The sequence below is a fragment of the Anomaloglossus baeobatrachus genome, chromosome 5 (assembly GCF_048569485.1).
Source record: "Anomaloglossus baeobatrachus isolate aAnoBae1 chromosome 5, aAnoBae1.hap1, whole genome shotgun sequence".
NCBI lineage: Eukaryota > Metazoa > Chordata > Amphibia > Anura > Aromobatidae > Anomaloglossus > Anomaloglossus baeobatrachus.
The window spans coordinates 19,465,366-19,486,206 of NC_134357.1; the positions used below are offsets into that span (position 1 = coordinate 19,465,366).

A 20,841-nucleotide genomic window follows, 5' to 3' on the forward strand; every position below is an offset into this window, starting at 1 on the left:
TGGTCGAATTTACTGGGATATGGTTGTACAGGTCGACCAGATCTGGCAACTTCTCTGGCCATTGGTTCCTTTCTTCCAGAGGTAGAGTCTTCAGCATATCAATAACCACATGGTTCATTTTCTCGCACAGTCCATTGGTTTGGGGGTGGTACGGTGTTGTTCTGATTTTCTTACAACCGTACATGTTACAAAACTCTTGGAACACCTCTGCCTCGAATGCAGGACCTTGATCAGTCAGTACCCTTTCCGGATAACCGTGAGGCCGGCAAAAGGATGCCTGGAACGCTTTAGCTGCTGTTCTGGCTGTCTGGTCCTTCACAGGCACTACTACCAGGAAACGAGAGTAATGGTCCACAATTGTGAGGGCGTACACATAGCCTGACCGGCTTGGTGTTAACTTCACGTGGTCCAGGGCCACCAACTCCAGGGGCTGCTTCGTGACAATTGGCTGTAGGGGAGACCTTTGGCTGGCATCATCCTTCCGCCTCAGGTTACACGGGCCACAGTCTCGGCACCACTTCTCGATCATCTTTCTCATGTGCACCCAATAGAACCGATCACGGAGTAGGGCCTCCAACTTCTTCCACCCGAAGTGGCCTGCGTTATCATGATAAGCTGCTAGGACCATTGGAGCATCCCTCTGCGGAATCACGATCTGCCAGACAAGTTCATTTGTTCGCCAGTTGACGTATCTCCTGCAGAGCTTGCCTTGGTAGGTGAACAGTCGTCCCCTCTCTTTCCACAACTGCTGGGCTTCTTCTGGAGCATCTGGGCCAAGATGAGTCTCAGCTTGTGCTAGCTTTTCTTTGACCAATCGCACAGCCGGGTCACCGTTCTGTGTCTCTTCCCAATTATGGTGGAGTAATGGGTTAACCGAGACCTCGTGTTGGCTCGAGCGCTTCACTCCCACAGCATGCTCACACTGGGAAACACCCTGATGATGGAAAGCCGGTAACTCTATCTCTTCGAGTTCATCCAGGTCTTCTCCAGATTCGGGTAAGTGAGGCATTCTGGACAGCGCATCAGCATTGTTATTCTTCTTGCCAGCCCGATACTTGATGGTAAAGTCAAAGTTAGACAGCCGGGCCATCCACCGCTGTTCCAACGCACCTAACTTGGCTGTTGCCAGGTGTGTCAACGGATTGTTGTCCGTGAAGATGGTGAACTTGGCCGACGCCAGATAGTGCTTGAAGCGTTCAGTCACTGCCCAAACAATAGCGAGGAACTCCAGCTTGAAGGAACTGTAGTTTTCTGGATTCCTTTCTGTGGGCCGAAGCTTCCTACTGGCGTACGCTATCACCTTCTCTCTGCCTCCCTGCACCTGGGACAACACGGCTCCCAGGCCCACGTTGCTGGCGTCTGTATACAGTACAAACGGCTGGCTGTAGTCAGGGTAGGCCAGAATTTCTTCTCCCGTGAGAGCCCCTTTCAGCTGGACAAAGGATGTTTCTAGTTGGCTGCTCCATTCAAAGGGAGGGCTCTGCTTCTTAGCCTGCTTTGGCTGGCCCACCAGGAGATCTTGAAGGGGCGCTGCTATCTTGGTGAAACCATCAATGAACCTTCGGTAGTAGCCCACCAGCCCAAGGAACTGCCGCACCTCCTTCACTGTGGTGGGTCTTGGCCAGTCCTTGATTACGGTGACTTTCTCCGGATCAGGTGCCACACCTTCTGCGCTGACCACATGACCCAGGTACTGTACCTTTGGCTTCAAGAGGTGACATTTGGACGGCTTGATCTTCAGGCCATATTTTGACAAAGACTCAAACACTTCTGCTAAGTGCTTCAGGTGGTCTTCATAAGTCTTGGAGTAGACTATGACGTCATCCAGGTACAACAGCACGGTTTCGAAGTTGTGGTGGCCCAAGCAGCACTCCATCAACCGTTGGAATGTCCCTGGGGCGTTGCAGAGCCCGAATGGCATACAGTTGAACTCGCAGAGGCCCATTGGCGTCGTGAATGCAGTCTTCTCCTTGTCCGCCTCTGCCACGGGAACCTGCCAATACCCACTGGTGAGATCCAAGGTGGAGAAATAGTTAGCTGACTTTAAGGCTGTTAGTGACTCCTCTATTCTGGGTAGTGGATAAGCATCTTTATGTGTAATGCGGTTAATTTGCCTGTAATCTACACACATTCTCATTGTACCATCTTTTTTCTTTACGAGCACTAGTGGAGCTGCCCAGGGGCTACAACTATCTCTGATAACCCCAGCCTCCTTCATTTCCCGTAACATTTCTTTGGCACGCTGATACTGTGCGGGGGGTACAGGGCGGTATCTCTCTTTAACGGGAGGATGATCACCCGTGGGGATTTGATGTTTAACCCCTTTCACCTGCCCAAAATCTAGGGGGTGTTTGCTGAAGACCCGCTCGTACTCCTGTACCACCCGGTAAACCCCCTGCTTTTGGTGTGAGGGGGTGGAGTCGGTGCCCACATGTAAGTTTTGGCACCAGTCTTCCAGCTGCCCCTTGGAGCCATTGTCTTCCGCCTGGTCGGACGGGATCAAGGGTTCCACTGCTTTGATGGTGTTGTTGCTGACAGTGTACAGTTTTGCTACAGTGGCGTACCGGGGCAATTTGGCTTCCTCCTCCCCACAATTCAGGACACGGATGGGCACTCTCCCCTTGCGGACGTCTGCTACCCCTCTGGCTATCAGGACTCCAGGCCTGCTGTCTGAATACACCGGTTCTACCAAGGCATGGTAATCCTGACCCTTGAGGCCTATTGCTGCCCGACACCATATCAACATTTCACTTCTTGGGGGTATTGCAATGGGGAGGGGGTCACTTACCCTCACACTGCCAATTTCTCCTCCGGCCAGCTCTACCTGCTGCCTCCTCATCAGGGCTCTGATCTCCCTCTGTAGGGCACGCTGCTGCCCGGAGCTGGCAGTTTCAGACGCCTGTTGCAACAAAATTATCACTTCGGCAACACAATTTTCTATCACATTTGTACCAATGGTTACCAATGGGTCAGATTCTTTGCGATCAATATCTACAATTATCATCCCCTGACACGGCAATTCTACCCGCCCCACTTTAATGGTTACTTCTTTGTACCCAATTTGAGGTAAGGGCTGACCATTACTGGCCACAATTGTTAAATCATCATCTGGGCCATGGTCAATGTCTGAATCAGCCCAATATCTTTTGTACAGTTTGTAGGGGATGGTTGTTACCTGGGACCCCGTATCCAGGAGGGCATTCAAAGGGATCCCATCCAGCACAATAGGAAGGACCGGTCGTCCTCCCACATACTTGCTGCGGCTGGGTGTTGAGCCGGGTTTCCTTACACCTGGGGGTCGGCTCCTGGCCCCAGGCTCGGCCCATTTAAAGGACAGTATCGTGCAATGTGGCCCGCCTGGCTGCAGCGGCGGCAGATCGGTTGTCCCGTTGAATCATACCGGTCTGTGTCTCTGCCTCGGGTCGGCGGAACCCTCCTCTGTCGCATCCATGGGACGTCATCTGGGCTGGAGGCCAACTCGATTCTTGCAGGCGATGGGGTCACTTGTAGAGACTGCACGGTCTTGGCAAGGGCAGCTACAGTCTTGGTCAGCTCCTGGACCTGCTGTCTGAGCTCTGCAGTGGGATCCTTATCCAGGGACTGCGCCTCAGCCCCTGCAGTGGCTCGTGTTGCAGGCACCACCCCGGGGTACGTGATAGCAAGAGGCCGGAGGGGTACTGGGTCATTCGGTGTAGATTCTCTCAGTACCCGGATGGCCTGGTCCTTAAACTTTGCAAAGTCCAGAGCAGGGTTCTGCAGGACCATGATACGCAGCTGGGTCCTGTGGGCATCTGACAGGAGCCCCTCTATGAACTGCTCAGTTAGGAGTTTGTGTTCCTCACGTACACTCTCTGGGTCCACTTGTTTAACCGCTTTCAGGGCCTCCTGCAGGTTTAAGGCATAGTCCCTTATGCTGTCTGTGGCCCGCTGCTTGCACCCAAAGAATCTCATCTTTATCTCTGCTGCGGTGCGGGTGTCAAAAGTGCTCTTTAGTTTGGCCAGTATCTGGGTTACTGTCCCTTTATCTGTATCAGGCCAGGACTTCACTTCACGCTGGGCTGAGCCGGCTAGCTGTCCCATTAATATGCCCACCTTCTGGCTCTCAGTCAGCGGATACACCCGGAATAAGCTGTGCAGGCTTTCTCTGAAGTCGCTCAAGGTATGGGACTCCCCGGAGTACTGCGGCAGCCATTCTGCGCCCGGTATGTACGGCATGGTGATCGGCATTACCGGCGCTACAGCGGGGGATGGGGCGACGGCGACAGGGATCGCTTCGGCTGGTGCTGCGGCGTCTCGGGCTATGGCAGCCACCTGCCCTCCCTCTGCGTCGGACATCTTCCTCCCCCTTAGTGAACCTTACCAGGCTCCGTTCACTTTTCAAATTTCCTTCTGGGTCGCGCGGGGTTAACAGCGCTCTGCTCTGATGGCGCGCTCCCTTCGCGCTCTTTGTCAGGCACGCCCCCCTTCTTCCTGCGCTCAGTGAGGCTAATGGCGGCGGCAGTTTTCAAACAGTGAAACACGCAGTAATACAGTCTTTAAAGCGCAATTCTTCAGGCGCACAGTACCCGGTGTGACCGGGCACGAAATCCTGTTCGTGACGCCAAAATTGACTCGCCCACCCCAGGGCTATGGGACACCCGGTGCCGGGCCGGACTAGTCCGGTGGTAGTCAGTGGTGGCTGGGCCCGGCTCCGTGGCCCTGGTGGGTGTCAGTTGAATATGTGGCTGATGAGTTAAAGTTAATGTTCGTGACGCCACCTGTGGTATGCGGCTATTAAGCCGCCGCTGCTATGGGAGAACTCCGGGGTGATGTCATGGCAGCTATGATGGTACTGCTCCCCACAGGTGGAGCGATGCCCCGGGATACAGTTGGTGCCCGTGAAAGTCTATGGTGTTGTGTGGCTAACACGGTGCAGGGCCGACAGGCGAGGAAAGAACCAGGCACAAACAACAGTCTCTTTACCTTCTCCTCTTTTACTCTGGGAACAGTCCAGTTCTGGGAGACCGTTACAGGTGGTGATGGGGATCCGGTCGGCCTGGAAGTACTTGGGATGATCTTTCTGGCCAGCTGAGTATGAGGCCTACTCCTGTACTTTGCTTTGTGATGATAGGACCCTGCTTCTCTGAATCCAGCAATGGCCCTCTTTGCTGCTGGGATCGATGGCACGTCCCTTCTTTCTGTAGGTGGCTGCGCAGACCCTCTCTCTGGTGCTTCTCCACTGGAGTCCACACCGGGCCCTGATGCTGCAGCTGTACCTTGGATGTTTCTGGGCCAGGGGCTTGCAGCTCTCCTGCCCTTCGGACTCGGCTACCAGGGACGGATTTTATACCCTGGCAACCACAGACTCCGATGTCTGAGTCTCTCTGCTGCCTCTCAGCTATTCCTGCTTCTCTGGGCCAAGCTGCTCCAGCTCTAGGCCCCAGATTCACAGGACAGCTCACTCTGCGTCTGTTCACTTCCACTACTCCCCTCAGACTGACTCCACTTCCTCCCTCTGGTCAGGTAGAGGAAGGCTCCCTGGAATTCCAGGTTCAGAGCTCCCCCTGCTGGCCGGAGGGAGAACTGTGTTGGGTGTTAAACCTGCTGGCCAATGGATCTCCCAATTACCTCCAGGCTCAGCATTAACCCTTTGGGAGGGCAATGCTGTTGTGGCGACCAGGTCCTAGGGCGCCACACAATCATCACAAGACTACCACAGTTACAGCCACTTGATCACTGTATTGCTGCACATTTTCGTCATGGAGGAGAAGATAAACCACCTTTGCTTCACCTCAGCGTGTGTACATTTGAATCCATCCACCCTGGAGCGCTCTGGTCGTGTCTGCCTCACATAGTGGAAACTAAGGTTAGGCTCCTCACACTTCTACCCAACTACCTGCCTTCAAATTGCCTCTAAGAGGGGACAGAACAGTCAAAAACTACCTTAGGGGCCCGAAGTAAAAAACTCCTTTACAGCCCAAAGTCAAAGCTTCGTAGAGCCCAAATCAGTCAGAAGACTCATCAGCCCAATACCCTGGCTACAGATCCCTAAGAACCTTGTATCCCTCTCTGTAATCTGCCTAGCAACAGGCCTTGTGCAGTAATCTTCCTGTAACAGTGCATGCCTTGGCAAGCCTAAGGGGAAGCTCTCCCATCTGCCACGTCCTGAGTCACCTCTGCCTGCATTGTAGATGAACAGTTTATGCACCTGCTGTTTTCCTCCAGCCATACCCCTCCTATAGACTTGCAGTATATCATACCTCATCGCTGCAGATTGCCAGACTGCAAACCCCCAAGATTCACTAAAAACACCTTGGGAATCTCATCAGGGAGTCCTAACGGAGCTGCACAGCGATTTTCGGACCCCTATTCAAAAGTAGAGTTTCTAAAAGAGACACTACACCTTAAATCAAAATAGCCGAAAAAGACCTCGGACGGTTCCCCACTGCTGAAACAGAACAAATACAACCTGAAACTCTCCATTATGAAGCCCAGGTGGCAGATCCCACGCTTCCAGCAGACCAAGTTGTCCGACCAAGACGCTCTTCCAAACCAACAATAAAAGCCATTGAAAACTACCACACTATGAAAGATTAGCTATGTGAATACCTGGAAGAACAATGGGAGCGAGTCTCCTATCACATGTCAAGACTTCAATCCTCTTCAGGTGATGCCACAAGCTTACAAGCCACTATTGAGCGGCTGAACACAGCTCAAGAAAGATACAAAAAACTGTCCACAAGGTACACTACCTTTTTAAAAGACTCTAAAATTGATGAAGCTCTTTCAGACCTGAGCAAGGAGGAAGTGGTGGACAGGGAAAGATGCCAAGGTGCAAGACGCCATAGACAAAGCAGAACGCATCTCTCACCAGCAAGGAACCAGATCACACAGATCATCCTCATCTAAATGTTCTTCTCGATCATCTGGATCATCATCCTCAAGAAGCTCAGCCCTGAGCGACAGAATACTAGAGGCCCGCATAAGAGCAGAAGAATCCAAGGTGAGACGTTCCTTCACAGAAAGAGAAGCAAAAGCAGAATTCCTTGCGGGAGCAGAAGCCAAGAGGGCAGAAGCTGAGGCAAGGATAAAGATTCTTCGGTCTCAGATGGAAGAGGAAGTTGCGCTAGCTAAAGTAAGACTACTTGAGCAGGCATTGACCCAAGGTCCTGATCCAGTTTACTCGCCACCACTGGAAACAGACAATCCAGTTGATCTCACCAGACACTATGTACTGAATCAGTTACCTGCAGCAACCCCGCTTTGCAGTACCGTCCAAGCCGACAACACTGAAACCTCCAAATCAGCCCTACAAGCGCCAGTGCCATCCACAGCACCCGAGCAAGTTAATAACAGCCACCAAGAGGTGCCTACTCAAACGCAGTCACTACAGCAAGATGGCAATCAAGTGTTTCCTGACCCACCTCCACAGCTCAAGCAGCAGTCATCAGAATCTACAGAGGCTAAACCACAGCTCAACCCTGCAGCAACATCATTCTACCTGGGAGCATCTGACCCTTTCACGCCAGGCAGCCCATACGCCCCAGGAGCATCACGAGTCGTCGTGGCAACAAGTGGTGAGAAATCAGATATGTCTGAGTTTGCCAGGTTCATGGTGACCAGAGAGCTAATCAACACTAGTCTCACAAAATTTGATGATGATGCAGAGAGCTACAGGGCCTGGAAAGCAACTTTCAAGGCAGCCATCGCCAATCTCAACATAACTGCAGAACAGGAGCTCAACCTCATGATCAAGTGGTTGGGCCCAGGCTCTACAAACCGTATCAAGAGCTTCAGAAACGTTCTATGTGGGACAAGCAGAAGCAGGACTCGCTGCTGCCTGGTAAAGACTGGAATGCACCTTTGGCAGCACAGAGGCAATAGAGAGAGAAAGCCCTATTCAAAAGAGTGCAGGACGTCCCAAAGATCAACCTTAAGGAAGTCCACAAACTTCAAGACCTAAGTGATCTTCTCATAGAGCTGGAGCTCGCCAAAAGAGATCCTCGTCTGGATACAGCCCATGGAGTGAACCTAATCGTGGTGAAGCTGCCATACAGTCTGCAGGAGAAGTGAGCAACGTCAATCTAAAAGGTACAAAAGAGTGCATGACATCACTTTTGCCCCATTTATTCACTTCTGCAGGTTTATTGAGGAGCAAGCCCAGATGAGGAATGACCTCAGCCTTGATTTCCTGCAGTTCAACACTGCAACTCCAACAACATCATCTCGGTATGAAGGCGTCATACATGAACGCAGAGACATTAAGAACACTGAGCGTCAGGAAGACTGACCTACCATCACCTGCAGTACCCACAGGTGAACAGTACACCACCTCATCACGAGATAAGTCTTTCAATCAAGAGTGTCCCATCCATAAAAAACCACACTCACTGAACAAGTGCAGAGGGTTTAGATCCAAAACCTTACAGGAGCGCAAGAAAGTTCTCACCGAGCTTGGGGTATGTTTCAAATGCTGCGCATCCCTTGAGCACATGGCCAAGGACTGTAAATCCATCATCAAGTGTGAGGAGTGTCTGCTGTGTGTGCTAATACCTGGTATGTTGAATCATTCACCCTACTTTCCCATGAACTGAACTGATCTCCCCTTTCCTCTGCTGTGTGTGCTAATACCTGGTATGTTGAATCATCCACCCTACTTTCCCATGAACTGAGCTGATCTCCCCTTTCCTCTGCTGTGTGTGCTAATACCTGGTATGTTAAACCATCCACTCTACTTTCCCAAAATATCTAACCTGTTCTCCCTTTGCTTCAATATCTCCCTGGCATGCTCCAACTTCTCACTGTGACCTCTCCCCCCCCCTGTTCCCCCACCTTCCTTTTATGACCTTTGTTGACTGTCCATGAGATGCTGCATCTGGCTTCTTTGATTGAGTGATCAAGAGGTTCTTGTTGCACCCCACCCCTTCACAGCTGATTGCACTTGTGTATGTATATATTGGGGCACCTAAAAGTCTGCACATAGACTTTTCGTCTGCAACAATACAAGTCTGCACAATATAAGTATGATGCATTGAATTAGGCCAGAATTGGGCCGGAAGTGACCAGAAGGTAACTGGATATATAGTCTCTGACGATAAACACAAACATTGTTTACACTTTCACCCCTATAATACTTCACTTTCTACTGCCCCCTCTGATCCCTATACCCAGTAATGAACTTTTCATCTCTCCTTCCATCCTCCCCACCCATCTCACATTCCCCTCAGATATTTTACTCCACATTTAACCCAGTGTCTCCAGACACACAAGACCATCTCCTGCTCCCACCTACTAACACTCTCACTGCTTCTCCTCACTGCTGGAGATATCTCTCCTAATCCTGGTCCTCCTCACCACATCCCTATTGTCACTTCAAACTCTCATCCACAACCTGTCACAAATTTCCCCTTCCTCAACCTCTCTAACCTCATACCTATCCACCCAGCCCCCGCTCCCCCAGACCCACTAACATGAGCTTTATGGAATGCTCGCTCCATCTGCAACAAACTTCATTACATTCATGATCTTTTCATCACTAATAAACTTTCCTTCCTCGCCATCACAGAAACCTGGCTCACCCCCTCTGACACAGACTCTCCTGCTGCACTTTCTTATGGCGGTCTCCAACTCTCTCACACACCCCCACCCCAGTAACAAGCATAGTGGAGGAGTTGGTTTGCTCCTGTCCGACCAATGCTCCTTTACACCAATTCCACTACCACCCTCTGTTACTCTTCCCTCTTTTGAGGTGCACTCCGTACGCATCTGCGCCCCCTCCAACCTTCAACTGGCTGTCATTTACCGCCCTCCAGGGCCAGCCACTGCCTTTTTTGACCATTTCACCACCTGGCTACTACACTTCCTTTCCACCGACATCCCCACCATAATCATGGGTGATTTCAACATCCCCATTGACACTTCCCACTCATCTGTCTCCAAACATCTAACACTCACTTCCTCCTTCGGCCTCACTCAATGGTCTTCTGCAGCTACTCACAAATATGGCCACACGCTGGACCTCATCTTCACTCGCCTCTGTTCCCTATCTAACCTCTCTAACTCACCTTTCCCCCTGTCTGACCACAGCCTACTCACATTCTCTTCCCTCTCTTCTCCAAGGACGCAACCCCACCTCCACAAACTTTCACACCCTTGTAGAAATATCAAACACCTTGATTTACATGCACTTTCTCAGTCCCTTCTCCCTCTCACAGACATTGCATTTTTACACGATGCAGTTGCTGCTGCAACTTTATACAACACTACAATCTCTGCAGCTCTCGAATCAGCTGCCCCCCTCACACACACCAAAACCCGTACAATCAACAGGCAACCCTGGCACATGAGGCAGACTAAACAACTGAGACGGGCTTCCAGAATTGCTGAGCGCAGATGGAATATGTCTCATTCCACTGAGCACTTCATTGCATATAAAGAGTCCCTCACCACCTTCAAGTCCACACTCACTGCTGCAAAACAAACCTACTTCTCATCCCTCATATCCTCTCTCTCTCACAACCCTAAACAGCTATTTAACACTTTCAATTCTCTTCTCCGTCCTCCAGCACCACATCCCTCTCCTCTCATCTCAGCTGAAGACTTTGCCTCTTTCTTCAAGCAGAAGATTGACAACATCAGAGCAAGCTTTGGCCCACAATCACCATGGCCCATCATCATAGCTACTCAGCCCTCTTCCTCCAAATCCAGCTTCACCATGACAGAAAACAATCTTTCCACTCTACTCTCAAGATCACATCTAACCACCTGTGCACTGGACCCGCTCCCATCGCACCTCATCCCCAACATCACCGCAGTCCTCATCCCAGCCCTAACCCATCTCTTCAACCTATCACTAACAAGTGGTGTATTCCTCTCATGCTTTAAACATGCCTCCATTACACCCATCCTTAAAAAGCCCTCCCTTGAACCATCCTCTGTGTCAAACTATCGCCCCATATCCCTTCTCCCCTATGCCTCAAAACTACTGGAACAGCATGTCCATCTTGAATTGTCCTCATACCTCTCCTCCTGCTCCCTCTTTGACCAGCTAGAATCTGGCTTCCAACCACATCACTCTACTGAAACTCCCTAACCAAAGTCACCAATGATCTACTAACCGCCAAAGCCAAGCGACACTACTCTATCCTACTCCTCCTGGACCTGTCCTCTGCCTTCGACACAGTAGACCATTCCCTACTACTACAGATTCTCTCATCTCTGGGCATCACAGACTTGGCCCTATCTTGGATTTCCTCATACCTAACCGACTGAACTTCAGCGTCTCCCATTCTCACACCACTTCCTCATGTCGCCCCCTATCTGTCGGTGTCCCCCAAGGCTCAGTTCTTGGACCCCTGCTGTTCTCCATCTACACCTTCGGCCTGGAACAGCTCATGGAGTCCCACGGCTTTCAGTATCATCTCTATGCCGATGACACACAGATCTACCTCTCTGGACCTGACATTACCTCTCTACTAACCAGAATCCCACAATGTCTGTCTGCTATTTCATCCTTCTTCTCTGCGCGATTCCTAAAGCTTAACATGGACAAAACAGAGTTCATTGTCTTTCCTCCTCCTCACTCATCTCCTCCAACAAGCCTTTCCATCAAACTTGATGGTTACTCACTCTCCCCAGTCTCACAAGCTTGTTGCCTTGGAGTAACCCTCGACTCTGCTCTATCCTTCAAGCCACACATCCAAGCCCTCTTCACCTCATGCAGACTACAACTCAAAAATATCTCCTGAATCCGTGCTTTCCTTAACCAAGAATCAGCAAAAACATTAGTGCATGCCCTCATCATCTCCCGCCTCGACTACTGCAACCTCCTGCTCTCTGGCCTCCCTTCCAACACTCTTGCACCCCTCCAATCTATCCTAAACTCTGCGGCCCGCTTAATCCACCTCTGCCCTCGCTATTGCCCAGCCTCGCCACTCTGCCAATCCCTTCACTGGCTTCCCATCGCCCAACGACTCCAGTTCAAAACATTAACCATGACATACAAAGCCATCCACAACCTGTCTCCTCCTTACATCTGTGACCTAGTCTCCCGGTACCTACCTGCACGCAACCTCAGATCCTCACAAGATCTCCTTCTCTACTCTCTTATCTCCTCTTACCACAATCGCGTACAAGATTTCTCCCGTACTTCCCCCATACTCTGGAACGCTCTACCTCAGTATATCAGACTCTCCCATACCGTGAAAAGCTTCAAGAGGAACCTCAAGACCCATCTCTTCCAACAAGCCTACAACCTACAATAACCCTCAGTCCAGTACACCACTGCGCAACCAGCTCTGTCCTCACCTATTGTACCATCACCCATTCCCTGTAGACTGTGAGCCCTCGTGGGCAGGGTCCTATCTCCTCCTATACCAGTCTGTTTTGTACTGTTTTGATTGTTGTATACCCTCTTTCACTTGTAAAGCGCCATGGAATAAATGGCGCTATAATAAATAATAATAATAATGATAATAGTGAAAAACACGCCTCAGCCATGCACCCGACCCCAGCTGCTAAAGACACACCGGCTGCAGTCACCACCGCTCCCACTCCAAGTCATGACGGGGAGCCCAAAAATCAGACTGACACCACCACAGCCGTCTCCTACTCTTGCTCAGCGGTATGTGGAGAGGGCCAAATGGAGAAATGTTGTGCCCAAATATGCCTAATCAAGGTTTATCCAGAGGGACACCCAGAAAAAGCAATGAAGGTGTATGCCATCATAGATGATCAAAGCAACTGGTCCCTAGCAGGATTAAAATAATTTGAAGCCTTTGGAATTAAAGGAGCGTCAGAACCCTACACCTTGAACACCTGCTCGGGTCGCATAGAAACTATTGGCAGAAGAGCCTAGGGATTCATAGTGTCTATCAACGGGAAGATCGAAATACCTCTACCAACGCTCGTTGAATGTGACCAAATACCTAACCACAGGGATGAGATTCCTACCCCCGAAGCTGCACTTCATCAACCACACCTAAGGCACCTGGCCAGTGTTATCCCACCTATGGACAACAATGCAGAGATTCTACTCCTGCGCGGCAGAGACAATCTAAGGGTACACATGGTGCAACAACAGTGTAATGGGCCTGACTATGCACCATACGCCCAAAGACTGTACTTGGGGTGGGTAGTCATAGGAAATGTGTGTGTTGATCGATCAGAAATTGACTCCTTCAAACATTATATGCGTGGAGATGGGCGCACAACCTGCATAAAGCCATGTCCTCATCACTATGGAGTGAAAGAGAAGTCTCCAAACTCCATACAGCTACCTGACATCGCTTCTTCTCTGCATATTGACAACTTGGGAAGATCAGTCATTCACACAACCAAGGACGACAATAAAGTAGCCTTGTCAGTAGAGGACAGAGAATTCATCGCAATAATGGACTGTGTGTTTTCTAAAGACAAAACCAACCACTGGGTCTCTCCATTACCCTTCTGATCTACCAGGGTAAAACTCCCAAACACCCGAGATCAAGCTCAGACCAGATTTAACTCTCTTCAGCGTTCCATGAACAGCAAGCCTGAAATAGGAGAACACATCATCGCTTTTATGGATAAGATATTCCGCAACAACCACGCAGAACCTGCTCCATCCTTGAAGAAAAATGAAGAGTGCTGGTATTTGCCTTCATTCAGAGTATACCATTCTTGGAAACCCAATCAAATTAGGGTTGTCTTTGACTCCAGTGCAAAACATCAAGGCGTATCCCTTAACGATGTTCTCCTCACAGGTCTCAACCTAACAGACAACTTAGTAGGAGTATTGCTGAGGTTCAGAAAAGAGCTTGTCGCCATTACTGCTAACATTGAAAAGATGTTCCACTGTTTCCTAGTCAGAGAGGACCACAGGAACTTCCTCAGATTTCTGTGGTACAAGGACAATGACACCAATAAAGAGATGGTGGAATATTGTATGAGGGTCCACGTATTTGGAAACAACCCTTCACCCACAGTTGCAACTTATGGCCTCTGGAGAACCGCATTAGAGGGAGAGTCTGAGTATGGAACAGATGCCAGAGACTTTGTTGAGAAAGACTTATGTAGATGATGGACTCAAATCACTACCCACCGAAGAAGCAGCCATTGATTTTATCAAGAGGACCCAAGCTATGCTGCCTAAGGCACAACTCAGGTTACACAAAATTGCTTCAAACAGCCTGACCGTAATGAGAGCCTTTGAGTCGGGTGATCACGCGCCCGGGTTCAAGGACATTGACTTAGGGCTAGACAGTCCACCCGTGAAGAGGAGCCTGGGCATCAGATGGGATCTTGCAGCTGACTCCCTCGGATTTCAGTTAAGTTGCTCAGATAAGCCATTCACAAAACAGGGTGTCCTTTCTATAGTGAACAGCTTATTCGACTCGCTGGGATTCGTAGCGCCTATCACTATACAAGGCAAATCCCTGCTGAGACAATTCTCCGAAACCGTCAAGGACTGGGATACCTCACTCTCTCCTGGCAAAGAACAAAAATGGGAAGCTTGAAACAGTCCTTGTGTGGGTTGGATAACATCCACATCCCAAGATGCTACATCAAACCTCCATCACCTCTAGCCTAAAGAAGGAACTCCACATCTTCTCAGACGCCTACACAGAAGCTATAGCAGCGGTTGCTTACCTAAAGGTTTTATTTAATCGTATGAACGTATATCTTACCATCATATAAAAATAAACACCAGACAATAGACAGTGATTGAAAAATATCATCAAAAGGATAAAAATCAAATTTGAATATCAAGATTTTCTATATATGCAATAGCGTTATCATTTACAATATAGAAATCCTTCTTGTCACCATGGTAGGATCTCAGGAGGCACTCCTCAACAATGTGCTGGATAGTTTGACGATCTGCTCCACAGTCACAGGTCGGCGAGTCATATTTTCCCCACTTATACATAAAATCTGCACAGACGCCAAAGTTTGTTCTGATACGATTTAGAGTAACCCATGTTTTCCTTGGTAGACTGAAGCCTGGTGGAGGGTTTTGTAAATTAGGGAACATTTGGGGATCACCGTCTACTACATTGACCCAAAGTTCTCGCCATTTCTCCTCTAAATTGAAGTTTTGTTCATGCAAGGTGATTGCAGTTCGGATGGGTGGGTGTCTTGATTTCAATCGTTGTATTGTAACATCTCTGATATTTTGGTGTATTGGAAGTTTTTCATTATTCACTACTTTAGTGTACTCTTTAAGTAGGAGCTTTTGTCTTCTTAGATTTGCGGGTGCGATATGACCCAGCACAGGTAACCAGTGAACAGGTGTAGGTCTAATTGCACCAGATATTATACACAAAGAGTTGTTCAGCTGAGTGTCAATTAAGTTTACATGACAGCTATTTAACCATGCTGGAGCACAGTATTCTGCAGCAGAGTACACCAGGGCAAGAGGAGATGTTCTCAAAACAGATGTTGCCGAGCCCCAGGAGGATCCACAAAGTTTCTGAATAATATTATTACGTGCTTTCAGTTTCTGTGCCAATTTATCCAGATGGGATTTAAAAGTTAGACTTCTATCAAGGGTTACACCTAAGTACTTAGGATTGAAATTGTGTTTAACAGATTGGCCTTCAAATTGTACTTTAAGTTCAGTCTTGGCACTTGCATTGTGTAAATTTAAGCAACAAACTTCCGTTTTTGATGGGTTAGGTTTTAATCTCCATTGTCAGAAGTACTTTCCCATTACACCTAAAGGTGACAGACCCCAATGGGCAAAACAAGTTGGATTTATCTTTGGCAAGGCTAAGCTGGCCCCGAAGCCCGACCATACCATTCCCAGACTGGAACTCTGTGGCACCGTTTTGGCAGTGGAAATTGCCAACTTTATACGACAAGAACTGTGTGATGACATAGACGAGGTCCAATACTACACTGACAGTAAGTTCGTTTTAGGTTACATCTACAATCAATCAAGACAATTTTATGTGTACGTCTGTAACCGCATTGAAAGAATCAGGAGATCCTCCAAACCAGAACAATGGCATTACGTACCATCTGAACCGAATCCAGCAGATCACGCCACTAGACCTATGTCTATTAGTTCTTTTTCTTACTCTCCTTGGATTACAGGTCCAGAGTTCCTGCTGAGACAGAAGAAAATGTCCAGGAAGCCTTCAGCTTCCTCAATCCACACAACGATCCAGAAGTCCGAGCTGAAGTCAACACCCTGGCCACTAGTGCAGAGAAAACTTCCAACCTCGGTTGCCAACGTTTTGAATGTTTCTCCAGCTGGATGAGACTCATCAGGACTGTCGCAAGGTTAGTGCATATCACCAGATATTATCGTAAGGACCTTGAAAATAAAGACGGTTATCGCTGGCATGTCTGCCACAAGCCCCTTTCTGCTGAGGACATCTCCCATAGTGAGTTCCTCATAATACGCCACCTCCAACAGAGTGAATTCGCCAAGGAATGGAAGTGTTTATACAACAAACAGCAGATTCCATTAAGAAGCCCTCTCTCCAATTGAAACCCAGTTATGGACAGACTTTCTACAGAGCCACCTACGTTAGCCTAGACATCTTTGGGACATGGATGGTGTCTACACGCAGAACTTGCAGTTGCCACGCAAACAATAAGCGTTAGGCTGTTGCCTGTCGAGAGCGTTTCTATTGATGAAAATACCGGACCAGAACTTTGGGTCATTCTTCTTGTTATGGACTCAATTGATGTTTGTTTTTGCCTTTCCTTTCAGGCTATATTATGAACTCAATAGTGAAATCCCCAAAAGTGAATTTCAGATGGGGAGTGTGCTGTTCCTACCGGTTTTCTTTAAAGCCTTTAAATGACATATGTACTGTTATTTAATGTTTTTCAATGCATATACGTTCATGCTTGTCCTTTGCTGCCATCTACTGGTCAGACCATTCTGTTCCCCTGGTTCTTTTTAGTCCAGCCTGTGTTAGTGTTTTCAGCCCTACATGTGACCTCACATCCTGACTCCAAGTTACTTTCACTTTTCAGTCAGTACATCGTGAGGAGCACATCTCTGTCCTTTGGGCCTCAGAAAGGAAAGGTTTTTGACCATAGTAGCAGCTCTAGGACAATCATCACAAGACTACCACAGTTACAGCCACTTGATTACTGTATTGCTGCACGTTTTTGTTCATGGAGCAGAAAATAAACCACCATTGCTTCACTTCAGGGTGTGTACATTTGAATCCATCCACCCTGGAGTGCTCTGGTCATGTTTGCCACACATAGTTGAAACGAAGGTAAGGCTCCTCACACTTCTACCCAACTACCTGCCTTCAATCGCCTCTTAAGTGTGGACAGAACAGGTGGGACAAGTTGTAGTTTTGAATGACACGTTACTATACGTTGTACTGGATGGGGAGGTGGTGACCAAATCTGCAATTGCGTTTCTTATTTTTAATGGTATGTATGAAGTTGAAATATGACTCTTCTGATCAGTACAATCACAGTGATGCCAATCCTGTATACTTTTGTATTTTAGTTAGTGGTGAAAGAAAAAGTCTGAAATTTGTAAAAGAAACTTGTTTTTTTTTTTATTTTCTCTTGCTGGGGTTTTATGGTATGAGGGCTTATTGTTCGTGTGATTCTGATGTTGGTAAAATTGCATCACATTTTTAAAGTATTTTTCTTGTTAATAAATAACCAAAATATTAAATTTTTGGCAGGTGACTGTAATAAAGGCGCAGGGGGACATCTGACGTCTAATTTAAAGGCAGAAAATCCTGATAACTCTCAAGATACACATGAATATCTAGCAACTCTAAAAGGAAATAAGTCTTTTTCATGTTCAGAATGTAAAAAATGTTTTATCAACAACGCAAGGCTTGTTGTACATCAGAGAATACACACTGGGGAGAAGCCGTTTTCATGTTCTGAATGTGACAAATCTTTTAAACAGAAAGCACATCTTGTTAGTCATCTGAGAATTCACACAGGAGAGAAACGGTATTCATGTTCAGAATGTGAGAAATGTTTTCAAAGAAGTCAAGATCTTGTTATACATCAAAGAACACACACAGGTGAGAAACCTTATTCATGTTTAGAATGTGGAAAATGTTATAACAATAAATCTGTTCTTGTCAAACATAAGAAAATTCACACAGGGGAGAAGCCGTATTCATGTTCAGATTGTGGGAAACGTTTTCCAGCTAGATCAGCTCTTTTTAGACATCTGAAAACTCACACAAGTGAGAAACCAAATACAGGTGTATCTCAATAAATAAGAAAATCATCAAAAAGTTAATATATTTCAGTAATTTAATACAAAAAAGGGAAACGCATATATTATATAATGTCAATACAAACAGAGTGATCTATTTCAAGTGTTTATTTCTGTTAATGATTATGGTTTACAGCCAATGAAAACCCAAAAATCATTTCAGAAAATTAGAATATAATAGAAGACCAACTGAAAAAATGATGTTACACTCAGAAATGTTGGTGCCTACTGAAAGGTGTGTACAGTAAATGCCTAAATACTTGGTTGGGGCTCCTTTTGCACAAATTACTGTATCAATGCGGCATCACCGCTGATTACGTGGCTCACTTCAGTCGCTGCCTGAACCTCACAGCGGGCAGTCGTTCTTTGGCACTTGATGTGAGCATCAGATGGAGCAGAGCTGAATAGTCATGGTGGTTCACAGACTAAAAACTCCTTAATTTAAAAATGATCAATTTTATTAACAGAAGCAATTAAAAACACTTCCACATTATATAGAAAATATTCATTGGTGCCATACAAAAATTTCAAACATATATCCCCCTTATTTTTATAGTCCTATGTGTTACCCCAATTTAGGAGCAAGAACAAATGTCAGTAAGGCGCAATATAAAAATATATCCCTAAACAGTCCAATAGTCAGCACTTTTTACCCTAAATTTGTCGGTTCTGCACTGAGATATAATTCCATATATACTGCCACTTCCTATATTAGTGAGGAGGCTGTCAACCTACTACCCCTAATCGACCCGACGCGTTTCCCCTTCTAATAGAAGGTTCTTCAGGGGTCATCAAAAAGTAGTATAGAAAAATACAATTAAGGTTGCAATTGGCATGTCCTGGTCCAAATAAATTTAAAACTATATACCAGCATGTAGTTGGGGCTCCCTGCACTGTTCAGCGTGAACGCTGTCTCCACGTGGATTTTGCAGAGGCTGAGAACGCTCTGAACAGTGCAGGGAGCCCCAACTACATGCTGGTATATAGTTTTAAATTTATTTGGACCAGGACATGCCAATTGCAACCTGAGGGGACTCTAGTCCATTCATCTACACGGACACAGAAAAGGAAAAAGCTTGCTGATGGGGAATTATGAATGGGCATGTTTTTAATAGGTGACACCATCATTCACCTAGAATATACAGCCTTGTCCCGAATGAGATGACAAAAATCTGAAAAATATTTCTATAACAGGAATTCTTTGTTCGGTAATATCCACGCTAATATTTTGTGGAACTCTGTGTTACCTGGCAATTTTTGGAGTCTAAAGATACGACAGCACCAGAGGAGACTATAATAGTCATATGTACAATCTGAAGATCATTTGTTTGACGTACTCTGTTTGGGGAGATTACAAAAACTATGTCTGTATTCACTGTATGATTGGAGGATAATGTATAAATTAATTGTATTTTTCTATACTACTTTTTGATGACCCCTGAAGAACCTTCTATTAGAAGGGGAAACGCGTCGGGTCGATTAGGGGTAGTAGGTTGACAGCCTCCTCACTAATATAGGAAGTGGCAGTATATATGGAATTATATCTCAGTGCAGAACCGACTAATTTAGGGTAAAAAGTGCTGCCTTTAGGGATCTTGACTGTAGGACCCTTGACTATTGGACTGTTTAGGGATATATTTTTATATTGCGCCTTACTGACATTTGTTCTTGCTCCTAAATTGGGGTAACACATAGAACTATAAAAATAAGGGGGAAATATGTTTGAAATTTTTGTATGGCACCAATGAATATTTTCTATATAATGTGGAAGTGTTTTTAATTGCTTCTGTTAATAAAATTGATAATTTTTAAATTAAGGAGTTTTTAGTCTGTGAACCAGTTTTGAGCTCTCCTTGTATTACTTTTTTCGTGAGAAATTCTGAATAGTCATGGTACCTAGTGTGAATTGCATCGGACCTGCAGGGGTGTTTTGGGGGTTAATAAAGGGGGTGCATTTTTGTATTTTATTTCAAATAAAGGATTTTTTTGATGTTTATTTACTTTTACTTACAGATTAGTGATGGGGGGCTCTAATAGTTGCCTCCCATTACTAAGCTACTTCTTAGTGGCAGCTGTGGGCTGCCATAAGCTCATTATTACCCCGATTGCCACCACACCAGGAAGAGCTGGGTCTAAGGCTATGTCCGCACGTTGCTTTTTACCTGCTTTTTTGCTGCTTTTTCAACTGCAGCGTTTAATGCCAAAATGGTTGTGTTCTGCTTTTCAAGCAAAGTCTATGGGAATTTGGGTTTCTTGTCTGCACTATGCAGTTCAAACTGCAGCATTTTTGTTGCAGAATTTTGGTCAAAAACTCAGCTTTGCAGGGCAAAACCCAAATGGCAAAAACAACTGACATGTCAATTGTTTTTGCCATTTGGGTTTTGCACTGCAAAGCTGAGTTTTTGACCAAAGTTCTGCAACAAAAAGGCTGCAGTTTGAACTGCATAGTGCGGACAAGAAACCCAAATTCCCATAGACTTTGCTTGAAAAGCAGAACACAACTATTTTGGCATTAAACGCTGCAGTTGAAAAAGCAGCAAAAAAGCAGGTAAAAAGCAACGTGCGGACATAGCCTTATAGATACGCCACTTCTGGGCTGGTGATTGTTAGGATGGAAAGGGCCAAATAAGCATGGCCCTAACCACTCTAGTAATATTAGC

The 20,841-nt window shown here is 46.9% G+C and overlaps 1 protein-coding gene across 1 annotated transcript in view; it reads left to right on the forward strand.

The window, feature by feature from the left end:
* LOC142310672 (gastrula zinc finger protein XlCGF66.1-like) overlaps window positions 1-18,602 on the forward strand; it is a 41,559-nt gene extending 22,957 nt beyond the window's left edge. Inside the window, exon 8 of the mRNA XM_075348256.1 lies at window positions 17,628-18,602. Coding sequence (XP_075204371.1) covers window positions 17,628-18,181 — 554 coding nt within the window. The 3' untranslated portion in view covers window positions 18,182-18,602. The remainder of the gene's footprint in view (window positions 1-17,627) is intronic.
* Window positions 18,603-20,841: the final 2,239 nt, after the last annotated feature.